Source organism: Oreochromis niloticus, linkage group LG14, assembly GCF_001858045.2.
Source record: "Oreochromis niloticus isolate F11D_XX linkage group LG14, O_niloticus_UMD_NMBU, whole genome shotgun sequence".
NCBI lineage: Eukaryota > Metazoa > Chordata > Actinopteri > Cichliformes > Cichlidae > Oreochromis > Oreochromis niloticus.
The window spans coordinates 10,719,498-10,736,315 of NC_031979.2; the positions used below are offsets into that span (position 1 = coordinate 10,719,498).

Here is a 16,818-nt window from a genome sequence, read left to right on the forward strand (position 1 = left end):
ACGCGCAGCGCTTTTTGAGCGACACAAACATCACATAGGACATAGCAGAAAATGAGGACTGTATGTGCTTAAATCACTTACATGCGAGTATATTCTTTAACAGCCCATTATTTGCTTAATAGTGTTTGTCTTCAAAGGTAACCAAAGCTTTTACTTTGAAGACTTGATGTGCGCTGGGAATGGGCTTGCAGTTGTACTCCGAGTGGAAAATCCCTACCTGCGCTTAATAGTACAACAGAAACGTAATCGTAAAAAACTCCCCAGCCTATTTTCTGAAATAAAGAGAATACAAGCACTTTCGCTATAGTAACAGTGGTAAGCTATGCAGCCAATGCAAGTGGGTCGTTCCTAGTATTCCTAGTATTTGGTGCCACGGGGACTCGAGTCCCCGTGACACAATATAGTGTATTTGTGGAAAAGTTATTTCTGCAAGCTTGTCTCACACTATTAACCCCCTTCTATCATATACAGCAATTATACGCTACCAAAATGATTAATTTTTTACAATATTCAATGTTTTCTTTATTATTTATTTATTTTTAGTAAGAGTAGTGCTTTCTGAAGTGGGATATGCCAAAGTTTGAAAACCACCGAGCTGTAGCGAGCTATTCAGCCTCAGCTGTCAGAGATCTGTACTCCAAATAACCACATAATCAGCCATGTATGCCTTAATCAAGGTCTCTGGACTAAAATGTTAATCAAGACCTGCACAGAAATGAGAAGGAGGAGGATTTGCTGGCTTCTGTTCTCTTTTGTCTCTTCATGTTATAGTTCTTTGAAGCCGGCCCCTTTCCTGCAGGAAATTTTATATTCCTGTTCATGAGATCACTGCTTCCCGTATTTCAGTTTTGCGTGTGTGTGCTTGTGCCTTCAGGTATGGGTAAGTGTTCACTTCCTTCATCTCTGACCGGATAGGAACAACAGCAGGAGAAAGGAAAGACAATATAATTACTGAGTAAAAGAAAGTGAAATACCGTGATCCCACTCACTCGCTCCCTAAGATTTCCAGAAAGTGTGGCAGCATTTAAGAATCAGTCGTAAAACGTAAGCACAAACTCTCTTAGGGGAAGTGATGAACGGCAGACAAAAACACCGTTAAACACACCCTTACAGTCAGACATGTATACCTATCTCCTCGGTGTCATCTGCTTCGTCTGTATCTTCCAAGCTGGTAAGTGATCTCTTTGAAACTCTGACCAAAGTTCTCATTACATAAAGGAAAGTCTCTCTTCTTGCCTTTTATTTGACTGTTTTTGTTTGTTAAAGCGCTCGTGTGAACTCTCCATCTGCAGTATTCTATAATAAGATGCCATTTGCCATGTGTTCGCCTTAAAAGCTGTGGTAATCACGGTCATGCCAAAGCGCACTGCGTGCGTCTAGTTCTTTGAAATGTTTGTTAAGCTCCGTGCCTTTTAAATGTGGCCGCCATATGCGTGTTTTATTCTGCATGACGTGTGTTTCACTGCATATGGAAATTAGCAGATGTACCAAGTTAAACAAAAACATGTGCGTGTGTGTTTATGTTCCCTGATTATTAATGCGTTTTAGTGGTTATAATCTAACCAGATTGGGACAAAGGAGCACCAAACTGCACGAGTTTCCTTGGCTACACATTCACGTTCCCCTACAGTGACTTAAATCTAAATTCCTTCTTTTAGGTCTCTGTGCTGAAGAATGCCAACTTAGTATTTTGGCAAAACGCGATATGGATTATGTGCCAGAAGGGGACAGCTTGTCATTGTCCTGTGTAGTTCAGCACTGTGGAAACAACTGGACCGCTGCCTGGATGTGGGAAAATTCAACATATGATTTTAGGAAGCCTGTGAAGGAAAGCGAGAGACACCATTTGACCAACAAGACAATTTCAGCCAGTCAGACAAAGCTATTCTTAAACATCCAGAGTGTCAACCAGTCGGATGAAGGTTCCTATGGATGCATGGTTGTTTGGGATACAGGTGTAAGTGAAAATGGACATCGCACGCACGTGAACATTACCGCAGGTACAGAGAATGACATATATTGAAGTGCATCACAGTGCATCTGCATTTTGGCCAGCAGGTCTTACTGCTTGTCATGTATCCTCCTCATCATATAGCTCTCATCACAGGTCCCTCTCCAAGGAAACTCCTGCACAGGGTTTTGATCTGTGCTTGTGCATTACTCTGCCTTCCCATCATCCTGGAATTGGCTCGCTGTCTGAGCTCAGAGGTCAAACCACAGCCACTTCCCAGGGCACAGGTCATATACGAAGTTCCATACGCAACCCAACCAACCATCTTGGCTCCTCAACCTCCACCTCGATGCCCGGTACCACAGAAATGCAAAGCATACCCTCCCAAAGGTATATCCTGTGTATTTCCTTTTGTTAACCTGTTATGAGGCAATACTCTGCAATTTTTACCATGCTGTCTTTTCTTCTTCTTTTTTTTGTTTTTTGCAGCTCCACCTAAAGTCAAGAGGAAGCCAGAAGTAAGTGAACGTACTGTTTTAAAACAGTCCTTGAACATAGTGAACTCGCTGACAGGCTTGCAACTCCTAAACTGCCCCCCCTCCCCCCCACCCCCTTACTTTTCACACTGTTACAGGTGATGTATGCAGTGATTTCCCAAGGTGCACTGAAGCAGCAGAGAGCCACGAGACAGCCTGCCCAGTCTGCAACTGTCTACTCATCCCTCAGATTTGACAACCCCTAATGGAGTTATGCATTATTTTTATGAATTAAAAATAATCCCATATCTGCTATTTTTCCATCTAGAACCTTTGGGGGGAGAGGGTGTGAGGTGCTAGTTTCAATCTCCCTGTTTGAATCTCCCTGTATTGAGCAGTTTCATGTAGGAACTACTCTTCCTGCCAAATTACAACCGCCAGCCACATCACCTGACCGAAACAAGCCAGCAGCTAGCTAGTAACACAGGACAGGAGGAGAGAGGGAATTGCCTGTACTTATTATCTCCTACCATACTGTCACACTGAGCAGGAGCCTCTCACCACAGATGCAGCTTCCTTCTAAAAAACCAAAACACATGTATAGTCCTGTAAGAAGGTTTTCTTGGGACTCTGTGCAGTCCTATGAAAAACTAAGAAGACCTTTGCTGCTTCCATAGGAATTAAAAGAGTAAGTAGCAGCTAGGTGGAGTTGATCAAATGCATCTGATAAGCTGATCACCAGGTGTGAACGCCTCTATGAGAGCAGAGGTTTTGGCAGTGTGGAGGTCTGGAGCATTCAGGTGTGTGTGAACACAATTCCAAGGAGGGAAGACATCAGCAATGTTCTTAAAGAAGCAATTGCTGCTGCCGGGAAGAACTACATAACAGAATCAGCGGGCTGGGTTAGATGTGGATAAAAACGAACAAAAACAGATGAGTATGGCTTTTTTGGATCTTTTATGACAAGAAAACTTATTTTCTCTAAAAAGAACATAGCAGCACGACTTAGGTTTATGAAATTGCATCTGAATAAATCTGAGGACTTCTGGAACAGTGTTCTTTGGACAGATGAGACCAAAGTGAAGCTGTTTGGCTGTAATGTACAGCACCATGTTTGAGAAAGACCAAACACAGCATATCAGCACAAACACCTCATACTAGCAGTCAAGCACGGTGGTGGAGGGGTGATGTTTTTGGCTTGTTTTGCAGATACAGGACCTGGGGACCTTGGAGTCATTGAGTCAATCATTAACTCTCCTGAATACCAAATTATTGTACAGTAGAATGTGAGGACATCAGTGTGACAGCTAAAGTTGGGCTGCACCTGGGTCATGCAGCAGGGCAATAATTCCAAGCACAGCAGCAAATCTACAACAGAACAGCTGAGAAAGAGAAAGATTGATGTGTTGCAACGATGTGGTCAAAGTTCAGACCTCAACCCGACTGATATGCTGCGACCGCATCTTAAGAGAGCTGTGCATAAACAAACCTCAATGAACTGAAGCAACACTGTAAAGAAGAGTGGGCCACAATTCCTCAACAAGGATGTGAGAGACTAAAAAAGTTCATATGTTCAAACTACTGCTGCTAAAGGTGATTTTGAAAGCTATTCAATAACAGTGTGGACTTACTTTTCCACAGGACTGTATGGGACTACTTTAGGTAGGAACCAGAAAAAGAGCCACTTTAAAAAAGGATCACTTTCATGTAATGTTACATATAATAAGGAGATATTGCATCGCACAGCTGTACCACGCTGAGGCGCTACAGTAAGCAGACTCTGCTTTGTGAGATGATTTCACAGATCTTCTGGTTTGTATTGTTCTAAAATGTGACCACATTAACTGCTGTCAGAATAATGTGAAGGTGCTGCAGTGTCGACAAAATGTGAAACAAACTTCCCTCACGTGTTCAAGTATATTACACATTAAAGTATAGACAAGAAAAGCACCCGTGTGGAGAGATTGCATTAAAAAAACAACAACAGAAAACCAGAAACAACACACAAATATGACACAAAATACAACATTTTATTTTAGAATAAATTCTCAATGGCACATTACATAACCAAATATACATATACATGTTTAGACATCTTTTAACTTAATATATTTCCTTTAATCATTTTACCGTTAATTAGCGTACTCTGCAGTAACAATTTTTACATGACATCGATGCAAAAAAAAGTTTAATAACTTAAGCGTATTAACAAAGGAAAGGCTGCAGGGCATTTTTTTTTTAGGCGACACCTGCTACAAACTATATGACATCTGAACTTCCCCAGAGGATTTCTATCCCTGCTTCCCTTACTCGAGGTAATCACCGACCGAGGGCAGCGTGTGTTAGGCAACACGCCTGCCTCTAGTCCTGATAAATTAGAAAGGTACTACTCAAGTTAGAACAGCTTCCTGGCAAGTTAAAAGGTGACCTACATGTAAATCACAGAGGGTGTTTGTAATTTGGGTGAACCTAGCTATTAAACCTTTTACACTCTCAGGCCAGCCTAAACTACAGGAACTGTTCCCTACACAGTAAGATTACACCGACATTCTTCCTAACACACACCAGCTTGATTGTTTTTGGTCACACTGGAAGCGAATGTGTGTGTCTTTATGCTTCTTTTCCAGGCTAATGTCAGTTGAAGATTAGACCCGTGGTCCTGCTGTGCCTGCGAGCACCTGACTTTGCAGTTTTTACTTGCATTTTTGCAACAGCTAAGTCCTTTTTTTTAAAGGCTCATAGTTTACATTCAAAGTGTTCTTTGTAACTTCATAGGTGGTTTGTTATAACCTGAACTTCATATTTTTCAAGTCGTCCTCATCAGCTCACATCCTGGGAAAAACCCTGGAGATGTCCTAAAGAGCCGCCGTACGTACACGCCGATACACCGAGCTAGAGAGTTTCAATGGGAGGTATCAGAAGGTGAAATGTTTTCACTGAGTGCAACATCTATTTTGAGCAAATGTGGGTGTAGATCGGCTACCTACAACTGTGCTGTAACCAGATCCCCGTCCTCTCACATAGTGAGACGCACAGAGACGAGACGGAGGCTGAGAAAGAAGGTGTCAGCGGCAAAAAGGGCTTTTTTTTATGTGTGTGATGTGATAGATTGTAAGGCGCAGCTTTGGCTAAAAGAAGCTTGTGGCAAAATGTGTTGGCAGTGCCCCTCCCCACCCCCCACCCCTGCTGTGTCCCTAGCCGAGCTCTTGAGTTCAGGGCTATGAAGTTGCCCCTACGGATACAGAAATGCTGTCCTAGGAGGAGACGCGTCACGTTTATAGTGCAGTAGACACAATGCAGCAGCTAGCGGGATTACAAAAAGCCTCGTCGAAATCAAAACCTGTTCTCTGGAAAAAGCATTTACATTATGCAAAGAACAAGCTCAGAGAGCACAGTGGAGAAGACTCCCAGTGGCGGCGCCTCCGAGGTCTTGCTACTGCGAGTCTTCTGTGCGCAGTTTTTGTCTCCGGATGTACCGTTCAAGGGCGAAGGCAAATACATCCTGATGGCTGATGGTTTCTTTTTTTCTTCCTCCACTGGGCACTCAACAGTCAGTGAGATAAAGGTTAACAGTTCGGCCATAAACTTGTGTCACAATTCTTCTAGGTGGTCATCGTGTTTCTCTCTATCAAACAAGACGCTTGAGGAAAAAAAGCCGAGCTCGGCTTGAACTCACAGTATCACAGCTATGCCAAAGACCCTCACGTAAGGTGGACGAGCAACGGTGCAGCGAGTATCGACTAATCTGCAGCTAAAGGTTGGTTAGAAACAAAAGCCAAAATGTCAGCTGCTCCCCTCCCTATACACTCACAGTAGTTTCAGTTAGATTCTAGTGTGCAGGGGACTCGGTAACCTTGTCAGGTTATCCTTGGCATTGGGAAGTGGTTCTACAGTGATTTTGTGGTTGTTGCTGTGACTTTTTTATTTTGTTGTCGTTGTTTTCTTTTTTTTGCAGCTCTGTCAGCAGGTGCTGTCCTTTCATTGTGCAAGGTTGGGAGTTTTTTCCGTTCCACCCAAAGCTACTCAGACTGAAAGAGAGAAGAGGGAACAAAAAAAAAACAAAAGAGAAGAGAGAGCGTTCAGCACACGTCTTTCAGTCCGGGCTTATTACCCAACATCAGCTTGAGTGTTTCAGTCACATTACAGTGTTCCAGAGATAATGAGATGTCTATAAGATAGACAAAGTGTTAAAAAACAGACAGACACACACACCAGGGGACTTTTTCTCATTGCTGCCAGTGTTCTGCCATAATTATCTTAATTTCAATGTCGAACTTTCTCTCTTTAAAAGTTTTATGGAGCTTCTGTCTCGAAAAGTTGGAAATATCCTACTGAAAATTCTTAACAAGTATCAGGACTTACAGTCGTGGATGAGTGGCTCATTTTGTCAAAGCGGAACTTCAAGTTTGACCTCGGTGAAGTTTTAGTTTTTCCATCTGTGTAAGAAAAAAAAGGGAGGAGACGGAAAGGAAACAAAGGAAATGCTCGTTAGAAAATGAACTCATCCACCTCTGGCGTGTCATTCTGTTCAAACTGGACTAAAAGCTAGTCCACGAATGCTTTATGAATTTAGGCTTACCTGTTGGACTGCGGCACATGATGACAGGGGTGCAGGACCCTTGGCTTTCTATGTTGAGTGCGGGGCTGAAGGCAGAGGAAGAAGCTATGGATGGATGGCTGGCCTGAGGGAAGGAGAGAAAGCGGGAGGACGAAAGTTAAATATGGACACAGACGTATGGGGGTGGGGGTCTAAAAGAGGTTCGCTGAAACGAGGGAGCAGAAGTTTGCTGAAGTTGAATTTAACTTGCCCCTCAGCAAAGTGGGAAACATTGCAAGGAGTTGGGTAAAGCTGGCTTGGAGGGAAAAATGATCATAAAATGGGTTAGATTAAAATAGGTGATGTGGTGTCTTAAGTTTATTTCTAACTCAATATTTTGATTCCTGCATTCTACTAGAGTCGATTTGCATTATTCATAGTTAAAAACAATGCTTATTTATCTCACACAAGTCCTTTGTGCAGCTTATCACAGCTGCTGTGAGGTGAGAGGCAGGGTACACTCTGGAGGCTGTGCCAGTTCTTTGCTAGCTAACACAGACAACAATTCACACCTACAGTCAGTTTAGAATCATCAACCTAACCCCACTAACTGCACGCTTTTGGGTGGAGTAGCTGGAGAGAACCCACACAGGTGCAAGAAAAACACAAACAGAGGTGAGCACGACTCTCACTGACATCATAAACATACAAAAGCAGAAAAAAATGCTTTAGAGAGACAATGCATAGGGAAACAACATTAAGGATTAGTATGATAGTTCTCCTAGAAGTTTTTTAGGGGTAAAGGTTTTGAAATATATATGTATGTGTGTGTGTGTGTGTGTGTATAGTCAGATAGTATGCTAGCCAACGAGCTAAATGTAGCATAAAGACTATACAAATGCTAATTCGCCTGGTTCCAAAGGTATTAAAAACTAATGAACAAAAAAAATAAAAATAAAAAATAACAAAAACTGACCCCGACAAACTTTAAAAATAGTTTTAATTCGCTGCTTCAAATCTTTCTATTAAGCTAATAATGACTGCGTTTTTCTTCCCATCCAGCCTATCAGATTCTCCCTTGTGATGCCCACTGGTGTACTTTACTGCTGCATCAGGCACTTAACGATTGCTTTAACTGTTTTCTCTGGCATTTAAGCCGTCACTCTATCTCTCTCTGAGAGTTTCTACTGCGTAGGGATCATCTGTGCAAGCTGATCTCCAGCCAAACGCCGAGAGGAGGAACAATTTCACAGCGTTTCTCAGGTAAGATAAAATAACACCTTGAAGCGGTTTTATCTGATACAAGGCGATCAAGTAGAGCTGCAATTATCATAATTGACATGCGCTTACTACGAAGCAGTTCTTAGTAATTATAGACTATTTCATCCACGACACTGACACCACCAACAACCTCAAACCTGGTGATTCTGTCTCTGTACGGATACGACAGAGTATTAGGGCCAAATTTAGAAAAAAAAAAAGTCAAAATTTCGAGATTAAACTCGAAATACTATTTTGAGATGTTGTCATCGCTGCTATTCTCCATCTACCTTGTGTAGATGACTTAAAGAAACAACTTGATCAGCTGTCTTATTGTGTCTTGTGCTTCAACATACATCCTCTTTACTGCACGAGGGTGTAACCTTCTGTATGTTAGTATTTGTCCATTGCCACCTAATGCATCTTGCACAAATCCGGCCAACTCTTCCAAGTTTGTGTGATTTTTTCCTTCAGACCAGATGCAGCTTTCTGCACCATCTCTTCAATGTTCTTATACTTTATTCTCAAAATATTATTTTGACTTCATTCTCAAAATGAACATTAGTATATTTTGGGTTTTTTTATGTGGCCCTAATACTTCTTTGTAAAGGTGTAACTCTCAACAGCACAACACATTTTCTTTCTTTCTTTCCTTCTTTTCAAATGAAATGAATAAAGGTTTGGGCTCACCGTCTCCAGTTCTTCCAGAGCTTCTGTTTCTCCCGTGGTGCTGCTGAAGCTGCTGGTGCTGGAAGAAGAACGAGAAATGTTCTGCCTGCCGCCGCCGCACTCCTTCAGCTTGACAAACGGCCTGTTGAGGAGAACACAGAGGAGCAGTTGTGAGTAAAATTTGTACTGATGTGAAAAAGCAAACATTAAGCAGTATTGTTAAAGTATTATTTAGATAAAATCAGCTTGGGTCTCACCTTTCTTTGTTGGGACAGATCTCAGGTGAGCTCGGATTGGATGACGTCTCTGATTTCACATCCTGGGACAGTGAACAGCTCTCTGCAAACTTTTGGTCGCTGCACACAAAAAGCAAATCCGTAAATCAAAAGGTAGCTGTTTAAAAAGACTGTAACAGTAATAACTCCTGAATGCAGGGACCTTTAACCTACCCACGCGTGTGTTTGTCTGAGGTTTCTGTGCTGGAGTGGAGACGGGGGAAGAGACCCGAGCGCCGTTTTACAGGGCTCTTCAGGGGAGACTTGGCTGAGAGTACAGGAGGCTGCGGATCACAGAATAAAGAATTTGGCTTCTCTTAGTATTGCAGCACTTTGAAAATGTTCCCTAAAAATCCTCCAGCATTAAATATGGATGACTAAATGAACAAGAACCAAAGCTTTTTGCTCAAGCCACATCTTGCTGACATGAACTCACAGTGAAGGTGCTCTTTGTGCATTCGCTGGTGCTCTGCGGCAGACCTCCACCACTGAGGCTGGCTGGAACACCACCTCCTACACCGGGGCTCCTGTGACGGTGAGACCCTACCATGGTCTCCATGGAGTGGCTCCTGACCCGCATGGCTCTCTGGAGAAAGAGGAGAAAAGAGAGAATGAGCTCATGATGAGGGGGAGGAGGAGGTTAAGGAGTAGAAGCAGGTAAAGACACATGGAAACGGTGTGAAATAATGAAGTTGGGGGGAGGCAGTGTCAAGAAGGTGACCACAAGAGGGCGCAGTTGTCCAAGAAGAAGAAAAGTGAGTTAGAGAAGAAAGAGTATTGTAACTGTGTTACACTCATTATTCATATCATTGGTTCATTAATATAAAAGGAGTTTATGATAACTTCCAGTTGGTAACATTCAAATCAAATGTTGATATTTTTCCCACCTTTGCTATCTGCCTCAGCTATGACCAGCTCAAATTCACACACACACAAACAATATCATATGAGATCGTCTTTATTTATCATCATATAATTCCCCCACGTGCATTTACAGTGACACAGAAAGGTAATACACAGCAATCGCCACGACAGCAACAATAAGAGCGCCCCCTGGGACTGACTGGAGAAACTGCAAAACTGTCGTCCACAACGCCTGTGAAAAGCAATAGAATCAAATGATTACATTAGTTACACATTTTCGTGGCGACAAACAGAGACACACATTCAAGACGGTCCTTTTAAAGAAACTCCAGCCTTCAGTGAGCACGTGCAAGGGCGGTGTGATGGGTTAGAGAAATTTAGGTGGCTAGTGAGAGGAAGCAGAGGAGAAATTCATAAAGAGAAAGTCACAGTCTCATACAGATTTAGCGCCGCAGCGTTTTGCATGTTCACATGTTCACACTGAATACACACACACAGACACGCACACACACTGTGAGTATAAGGTCAAAATTCTCGAGCACAGAGAAATCCAGGAGCGTCTGTGATAACAATGGTTTAGCGCCTCAAGTCATCTTGCAGACCTGTGACATTTCGCTGACCTACAGCGAGCAAACCTGGCACTCTTGTGCTGTAATGACGGTGATTAAATAAATGTCACAGAGCTGAGAAAGGATTGAACGATGTACTCTTTGTCCAGGCTCATGTTCACCTTGAAGGACTCCAGCAGGCCTCCGTGTCCACCGTTCTCAAGCTTGTCCTCCTCTCCGACCTGGCCCAGACCAAGCGCGCTTTGACTCTGTCTGTGCAGCTCGTCGTGGAGATTGTCCAGCAGCGCGGCTCGTGTTCGCCCCTGAAATCGGTTCACACACACACACACACACACACACACACACACACACACACAAGCAGGAACGCATCGGGAAAACGATTAGGGATGAATCGGCAGAGCGGACCGAAGGCATGCTGCGGTGTTTTGGTGTAGCTGTGCGCGCGTGTGTCACCTCCAGTTTGGCGAATTTGTCAGATTTGTAGCAGGCATTTTCAGCATTGATCAGCTTTGTCAGCAGGAAGTCTCGAAACTCTGGACCCTAGAGAGCGACGGAGGCGAGGAGGGAAGTTGATGAGCAACAAGGAGTGGGGAGGGTGACAATGAGGAAAGGAAAAGGTGACCTTAACGCTATACAGACAACAGTGCCTCAGCTCATTGTGCTGTGGTGATCATGAGCATAAATGATTTAAAAATCCCATCTGCCTCAAATTCCCCCTTTTCATCCTCGTATTGTGCAGTGAGCAGCTTTATTATCGACTGAATGCTGAAACCAGTGTCTCTAATTTTTTTCTGCATTGGAGTTTTGCTTTTGTGACAGAATCCTGAAATAAATCTTTCATCCTTCACTAAGCAATAACTTTATAGAGATACTGAATACCTGTGACTGTATTTTCTTATTATATTACCTTTGGATATTTTCTCCATGAACAGGAAGTCTTTTGCACTAAGCTACCTACAGCTTCTTACCTACTTTAAGATTGGCATCAATCTCCTAACCAACTCTCTGCTGGAAATCTAAAAAGTGTATTTTCACATGCTGCAGATACCTTTTACTGAAAGGCAATCCATGCTGCAGGTCAGCGTATCATTTCCTGCCAAAAGCACTACTCTTCTTCTTCATATTGAGTGACTGGCTGCCAGCGGAGGATATCAGTTCGTTTCAGTGAACTTTAGCTTTTCGTCAGCACAAGCCATTGGAGTCAAGGTCAAAAAGTTGACCTTTTTTTTTATCTCTCAGTGAAATTGAAAGTAATCGGATACATGATTTGAGTCTGACTGGTGTGTTTTTGGTAGTGTTTGCGTGTGTGTGTGTGTGTGTCATTCTGTCTGTAAACCGCTCAAAAGGTTTTCAAGGAACTCTGATAGAAACTTTGTGGGAGTGTAGAGACCTTGAAGTCCACCAAGGTCTACAAGGTCAGCTCAATGATTTATTGATCAAAAATTGACGAAAAGCCTTAAAACTATTTTTTAAAAGTGTGGTGTGTCCTGCAACGATATAGAAAGTACCGTTTGACCTCTTCTTTATGGTCAAATAAGGTCAAACTTTCATAAAACGACTTTTATCTTTAAAACTGTGCTTACATTTGGAAAATACATCCTTTGTTTGTATTAGGAACATTTGGTAAATGATTCTAGTATATGGGGAATTCTAAATATCATTTTTTAAATATAATGTGGCCAAATATCATGCCACATTTGACCTCTGACCTCACATTTCCCTTTCTCTCAAGTGAAAACAAATGACATGCTTAGTTAAAAATATACTGTAGTATAATATTATAAAATTAATTCATATATTGTATATAATATAATAAGCTCTAATTCATTATGTCAAGTTATTTACAAATCGTACCTATTATCCATTATCTACTCCCTTGAGACCCTTATCTGATTTTTACTGCACTCAAACCTCTTAAAAAACAAAGAAAACAAAGTCAATAAATAGAAAATATAATATTATTCCCTTAAAAGTAAATACTGCCCAGACAGCGAGCTGCTGCGGTGGTGCTTCTTTTCATACTGAGATCACATCTGCTGCTCACCTTCTTGAAGATGGCTGGGTTTGGGAGGGGAGGTCCAAATGAAGGTACATCTTCCCTCGCTGTAACAGACACCTGTCAGCATAAAACAAGTAACAGCCACATGTTACTGTGGCCACCGGCTCACTACAGCACACACAGAAGGAGAGGAAGTATTTTCCGGTTTGTACCTTGTATGTCGTGTGCTCTGTGCAGGGGTTCTCAGCCTGCACCAGGACGTAGGCGTGCAGGAAGTTGGAGGCGATCATGTCCGGAACAAACGGTGTGGGCTCTTCTTGGAAGACTGCGGCCACAATGTCGTTTCCTATGTGCCTTTTTCTTTGGAGCTGAGGAGTAAATAATTACCTCGGGTCACTGGTTTTTGCTATGTGTTTGTTTTTGAATGCTTTCAAAATAATAGCTCGGGATATGGCTTCTAGTTCTACACTGCATGAGCCCCTGAAATCAAGAAGGGGTCATATGGTTCTCAGGAGGATTTTAGAGACTTCACATCAAACCCTCAGCGATAGCTTATATAAGAGCAATTTAGTTTTTTATTAGGATGGCAAAGCTCATTGTCACCGAGCACTTTAAGACTACAATGAAGGTTTAAAAAGAAAAGATCTTAACATAAGATTTAATAACTGCCGGTGCAGGGCCCATCAGGCTTATCTCAGTGCTGGATTACAATAAGAGGAGCGTGCTACATTGATAGCAAGTCCATAAAGTCTTCATGATAATTCTCTGAAACAGAGGGGAGATTTTATTGTTTAGAGTTCATTAAAATAATACATTTGTATGATAGAAAGGCCAGAAAGGTCAGTGGTTTAACACTGTGTACAGATTTTGGTTGTGCATCTGCTATTTTCGCACCTCGTCCACAAGTGCCAGACAAGATTTGACATGTGTCTTAGAATACATGCAGTTATGTGTGTTCCCAAGTCATGCCCCCACTGTAATTTAGTGCGGATGCTGCTGTCAGAGTCTGAAGAACACTGAAGGCCACTCGTTGATGAGACTGTTCATCTTTGGCTACTCATATTTCTTCCCTTCTACTTCCTGTAAAGATGATCAGACAGCTAGATGATCTGATATCCCCGTGTCAGTGTTGTTGCTGGTTCACCGAAACTAATGTTGGTCCTGGTTCAACCCTGCATTGACTAATCACGCTTTAGTGATGTCATAGTTTTGCAATGTGGAATCACCATCACACTACACACCAAACCCTAACTATAGCCGTTTAACCCTAACCACGATTGAATCCTAACCCCAAACTCACGATGACTCGAAACGCTCCCTTTGTTGGATTTTTTTCCCGAGTGGACATCCGCAGGTTCTTTTCTGTGTCGCAGAACTAAGACATAATAACTATGTGATTGATCACTTGCAATAGTAAACCTGGATCAATATTAATCATATGATGATCCAGGAACAACACCAACACGTGAATATCAGATACACCATCAGCACCACTGGCATAAAAGCAAGAATGTGCTCCTTTTAAAGTCCTCTTTTATAGCTGTGAGATGATCTAGTGCATTTAACTCAACCACTTTTCCAACAGTGGATCAAATCTGAGTTCAGCGCCTTTGAATAAAAGCAATTTAATATTGATATTTCTGGGCTCATACCGCCCCATTTGGCAGCTAAATCCATACATGCATTCAGTGTAACAATAATAAAGGCAGAATTAAGCCGCGGTACCTGCTGAACATCACCCTCGGTGAAGGGAAGCTTAGTTGACACGTGGAACATAATCTCCCTCTGTCTGAAGACGGTGTAGACAGATTCAGACCCCGTCTGTCCATGGGACACGTCCAGCCCACCACGGAACCTGTCACAGGATCAGAGCTCTCATGTTCTCTGTGCAGCCTCCAGCCTTCACTTACAAGGTTCTGTTTCATGCATTTTACACATCCCGTCATCACATTTTATGTCTAACTGGCTCCAGTGTCATTCAAATGTGATGTGTCAGCTACAATTTATAGTCTCCTTATGTAAAAGCAACAAGTGTAACCCTATAGGAGAAAGCTTGCGGCACACCTCCCCGCCCCCGTCCCCCCCCTTACAATAAACAAAGCTCTGATTACCTGTCCATGTGGCACTTTCTTTGCACAAATCTGTTGCACTAAGCAGTTTACCCACGTTGCATGCTGAGTCCGAAACAGCAGGACAAATTGCTCCAAGGTTACAGTAATTAAAGCTCGCTATGTTCTTCACTGTAATAAGCCCACGCTTCCTTCTTTTTAGACTCATGAACTCTTTTTTTTTTTCGTTCCTCTGGAGTTAAATTTGACTGAATCCTTTTTTCCTGCTACTTTCTCTCATATTACTCTAGTTGTTTTATGCCAACAAATTGCATTTTACTACCCTCACCCTTTAAAATCTTGAAGTTCAACGGTGTCTCCTAAGATACTGAGAAACTCCTTGAAAGCTGGCGTCTCCTCATTGTTTCCAAATAGCTCCTCTTCTGATGTCTGAGGAGGAAAACACACACATGCACATAAAGTGAAGGACGGAGAGGAGAAAGATAGATGAGATAAAAGAGTACATGTAAAGTAAGCGGAAGATAATTAAAATAGCTCACCTGTCCAAACTTCTGGTAGATGACTCCGAATTTGAACGTGTTGTTCACCTCATGTTCATCATAAGCCACTATTAACTGGGATCCCTGTACGTAAACAAAATAGAGGAAAAGTCATACTTTCTTCCTATGATTATAAATTGTACACTTTAAAAAAGGAAGTCTTTTACTCCTTTATAACACGTCCCCAGGGCAGGTTTTATTGGGTCCATGTTATGTAAGGATGTCACGCAACAAACTGTATAGCGGCCCCCAGCGAGGGCAGTGATCCTGTTGCTGTCTCTTGCATACGGAGACACAGATGGTTTTTTCCCTTCCCTGAGGCACAGGCTGAAAGCATGCTCCATCACACTCCTCCATCAGGCTCACAGGAGGAAGAGGAGGAGGAACAGATCCATCAAATTCATTTTAGAGAGTTGCGGTGTCATCAGTCGTTTCTTGACTAATATGCTTACTGCGCAGGGCAGATGTTAGAGAGGCAGGAGGTAGGGGGTAAAATGTGACAAGAAGTGTTTTTCTGGATAAAATTTAAGGAGGTTGAAAAGTTAATGAAGTAGGGACAGGCAGGTGATGCTGGCAAAAAATAATTAAAGCTAAAATGTCTACAAAAGCCCCGGGCTCTAAATAAAAGCCATCAAATATTTATAGATATGCAAAATTCATGAAAAGTTATTTATGAACGTTACTATAAAGTTGTGGCAGCTATAATTAAATGTACTTTCAGCTATACTGCCCCCCTTTGTGTCTCAGGAGACGTAAGGGACTGGAAAAGCTACCTCGTTTCAGCTTGAATGAATATTTGCCTTGACGGGGACGGAAGAGCTCAGGTCACACTGGGTGTGATGATGGTTGCAGTGCAGGAACTGAGGATGAACTCACCCGTGGGTACAGGACCGGGTTGAACTTCATCCCTGTGGCATCATCACAAAAGACCTAAAAGATGAAAAAACAGAGAAAAATCACTGTAAGGGAGCACTAATCCAATGTACCAGAAAATGTCTTTGAGATAATAATAATCAGTCACATGTCAGAGAGCAAAAAGAAATATAACAGGAAGGGAACAATTCCACTTCAACATTTTTTCCTGTTACCTTGACTTCTTTAACCTAATGCAGTTTTTGTCCTGTTATTATTTGTGAGAAGTGCTATTCCGAAATAATACATGTGATTACTAAAGTCTTTCCTTCTCCCTCAAGCTCAGGTTTTCACCATACTTCTCTGCAAATATGCCATTATTTTTTGATGTTGCTATATGTGCATGGAAACTGTCTGCCTTTAAACCTGGTGTACCTGCGAGCTCTATCTTACCTTGGCAATCTGTGGTACACTGGGCAGCTGGTTGAGCCCTGCTAAAGAGATTCTATCGTGAACTGTTTTGGTCCTCGACCTGCAAGAAGAATATAAATTGGGCATCCAAACATAAGGCCCGTGGACTAAAATCAGGCTGGCAAAGACCCTGATCCGGCCCACTGGACGGCTTTAGAAAATGTAAAGGAGGGCATACAGTAATTTTGTGATAGATAAAAAAATGAAAACAATGAACAGAAAGTTTTTTTTACTGCAGCCTATAAAATGTCAATTTTTCACAGTGGTCCCACAGTAAAAAAAAAAAA

General features: G+C 42.2%; 2 protein-coding genes across 12 annotated transcripts in view; one reads left to right on the plus strand and one right to left on the minus strand.

Moving 5' to 3' along the window:
- The first annotated feature begins 98 nt into the window (after positions 1-98).
- Positions 99-3,876, plus strand: si:dkey-52l18.4 (uncharacterized). 3 transcript variants are annotated; one of them, XM_005464591.4, is made up of 6 exons: positions 99-315; positions 875-1,171; positions 1,659-2,000; positions 2,096-2,341; positions 2,441-2,469; positions 2,586-3,876. In XM_005464591.4, exons 2-6 carry the CDS (start codon positions 1,120-1,122, stop codon positions 2,691-2,693), a joined length of 777 nt encoding a protein of 258 aa, XP_005464648.1. In that variant the 5' UTR covers positions 99-315; positions 875-1,119; the 3' UTR covers positions 2,694-3,876. The 3 variants fall into 3 exon arrangements, with proteins under 3 accessions (XP_005464648.1, XP_019200795.1, XP_005464649.1); XM_019345250.2 differs by lacking the exon at positions 99-315 and having other exon boundaries at positions 473-1,171; XM_005464592.4 differs by lacking the exon at positions 99-315 and having other exon boundaries at positions 474-1,171; positions 2,108-2,341.
- A 560-nt stretch (positions 3,877-4,436) lies between these two features.
- Positions 4,437-16,818, minus strand: part of rap1gap2a (RAP1 GTPase activating protein 2a) — an 88,104-nt gene continuing 75,722 nt past the window's right edge. For all 9 annotated transcript variants that reach the window (XM_019345144.2, XM_005464593.4, XM_005464594.4 and 6 more), the window contains 16 exons: positions 16,514-16,592; positions 16,085-16,138; positions 15,209-15,292; positions 14,998-15,098; positions 14,326-14,455; positions 12,813-12,968; positions 12,646-12,717; positions 11,055-11,141; positions 10,763-10,903; positions 9,605-9,754; positions 9,343-9,452; positions 9,151-9,249; positions 8,915-9,035; positions 7,007-7,109; positions 6,790-6,863; positions 4,437-6,455 (listed from right to left, as the gene is read on the minus strand). In XM_019345144.2, coding sequence (XP_019200689.1) covers positions 6,447-6,455; positions 6,790-6,863; positions 7,007-7,109; positions 8,915-9,035; positions 9,151-9,249; positions 9,343-9,452; positions 9,605-9,754; positions 10,763-10,903; positions 11,055-11,141; positions 12,646-12,717; positions 12,813-12,968; positions 14,326-14,455; positions 14,998-15,098; positions 15,209-15,292; positions 16,085-16,138; positions 16,514-16,592 — 1,570 coding nt within the window. In that variant the 3' untranslated portion in view covers positions 4,437-6,446. The remainder of the gene's footprint in view (positions 6,456-6,789; positions 6,864-7,006; positions 7,110-8,914; positions 9,036-9,150; positions 9,250-9,342; positions 9,453-9,604; positions 9,755-10,762; positions 10,904-11,054; positions 11,142-12,645; positions 12,718-12,812; positions 12,969-14,325; positions 14,456-14,997; positions 15,099-15,208; positions 15,293-16,084; positions 16,139-16,513; positions 16,593-16,818) is intronic.

Coding starts and splice junctions, on each gene's coding strand:
- si:dkey-52l18.4 (XM_005464591.4), top strand. CDS start 1,120: ATGTATACCTATCTCCTCGGTGTCATCTGCTTCGTCTGTATCTTCCAA. Junction 1,172..1,658: donor CGTCTGTATCTTCCAAGCTG/GTAAGTGATCTC, acceptor TCCTTCTTTTAG/GTCTCTGTGCTGAAGAATGC. Junction 2,001..2,095: donor GCACGTGAACATTACCGCAG/GTACAGAGAATG, acceptor CTCATCATATAG/CTCTCATCACAGGTCCCTCT.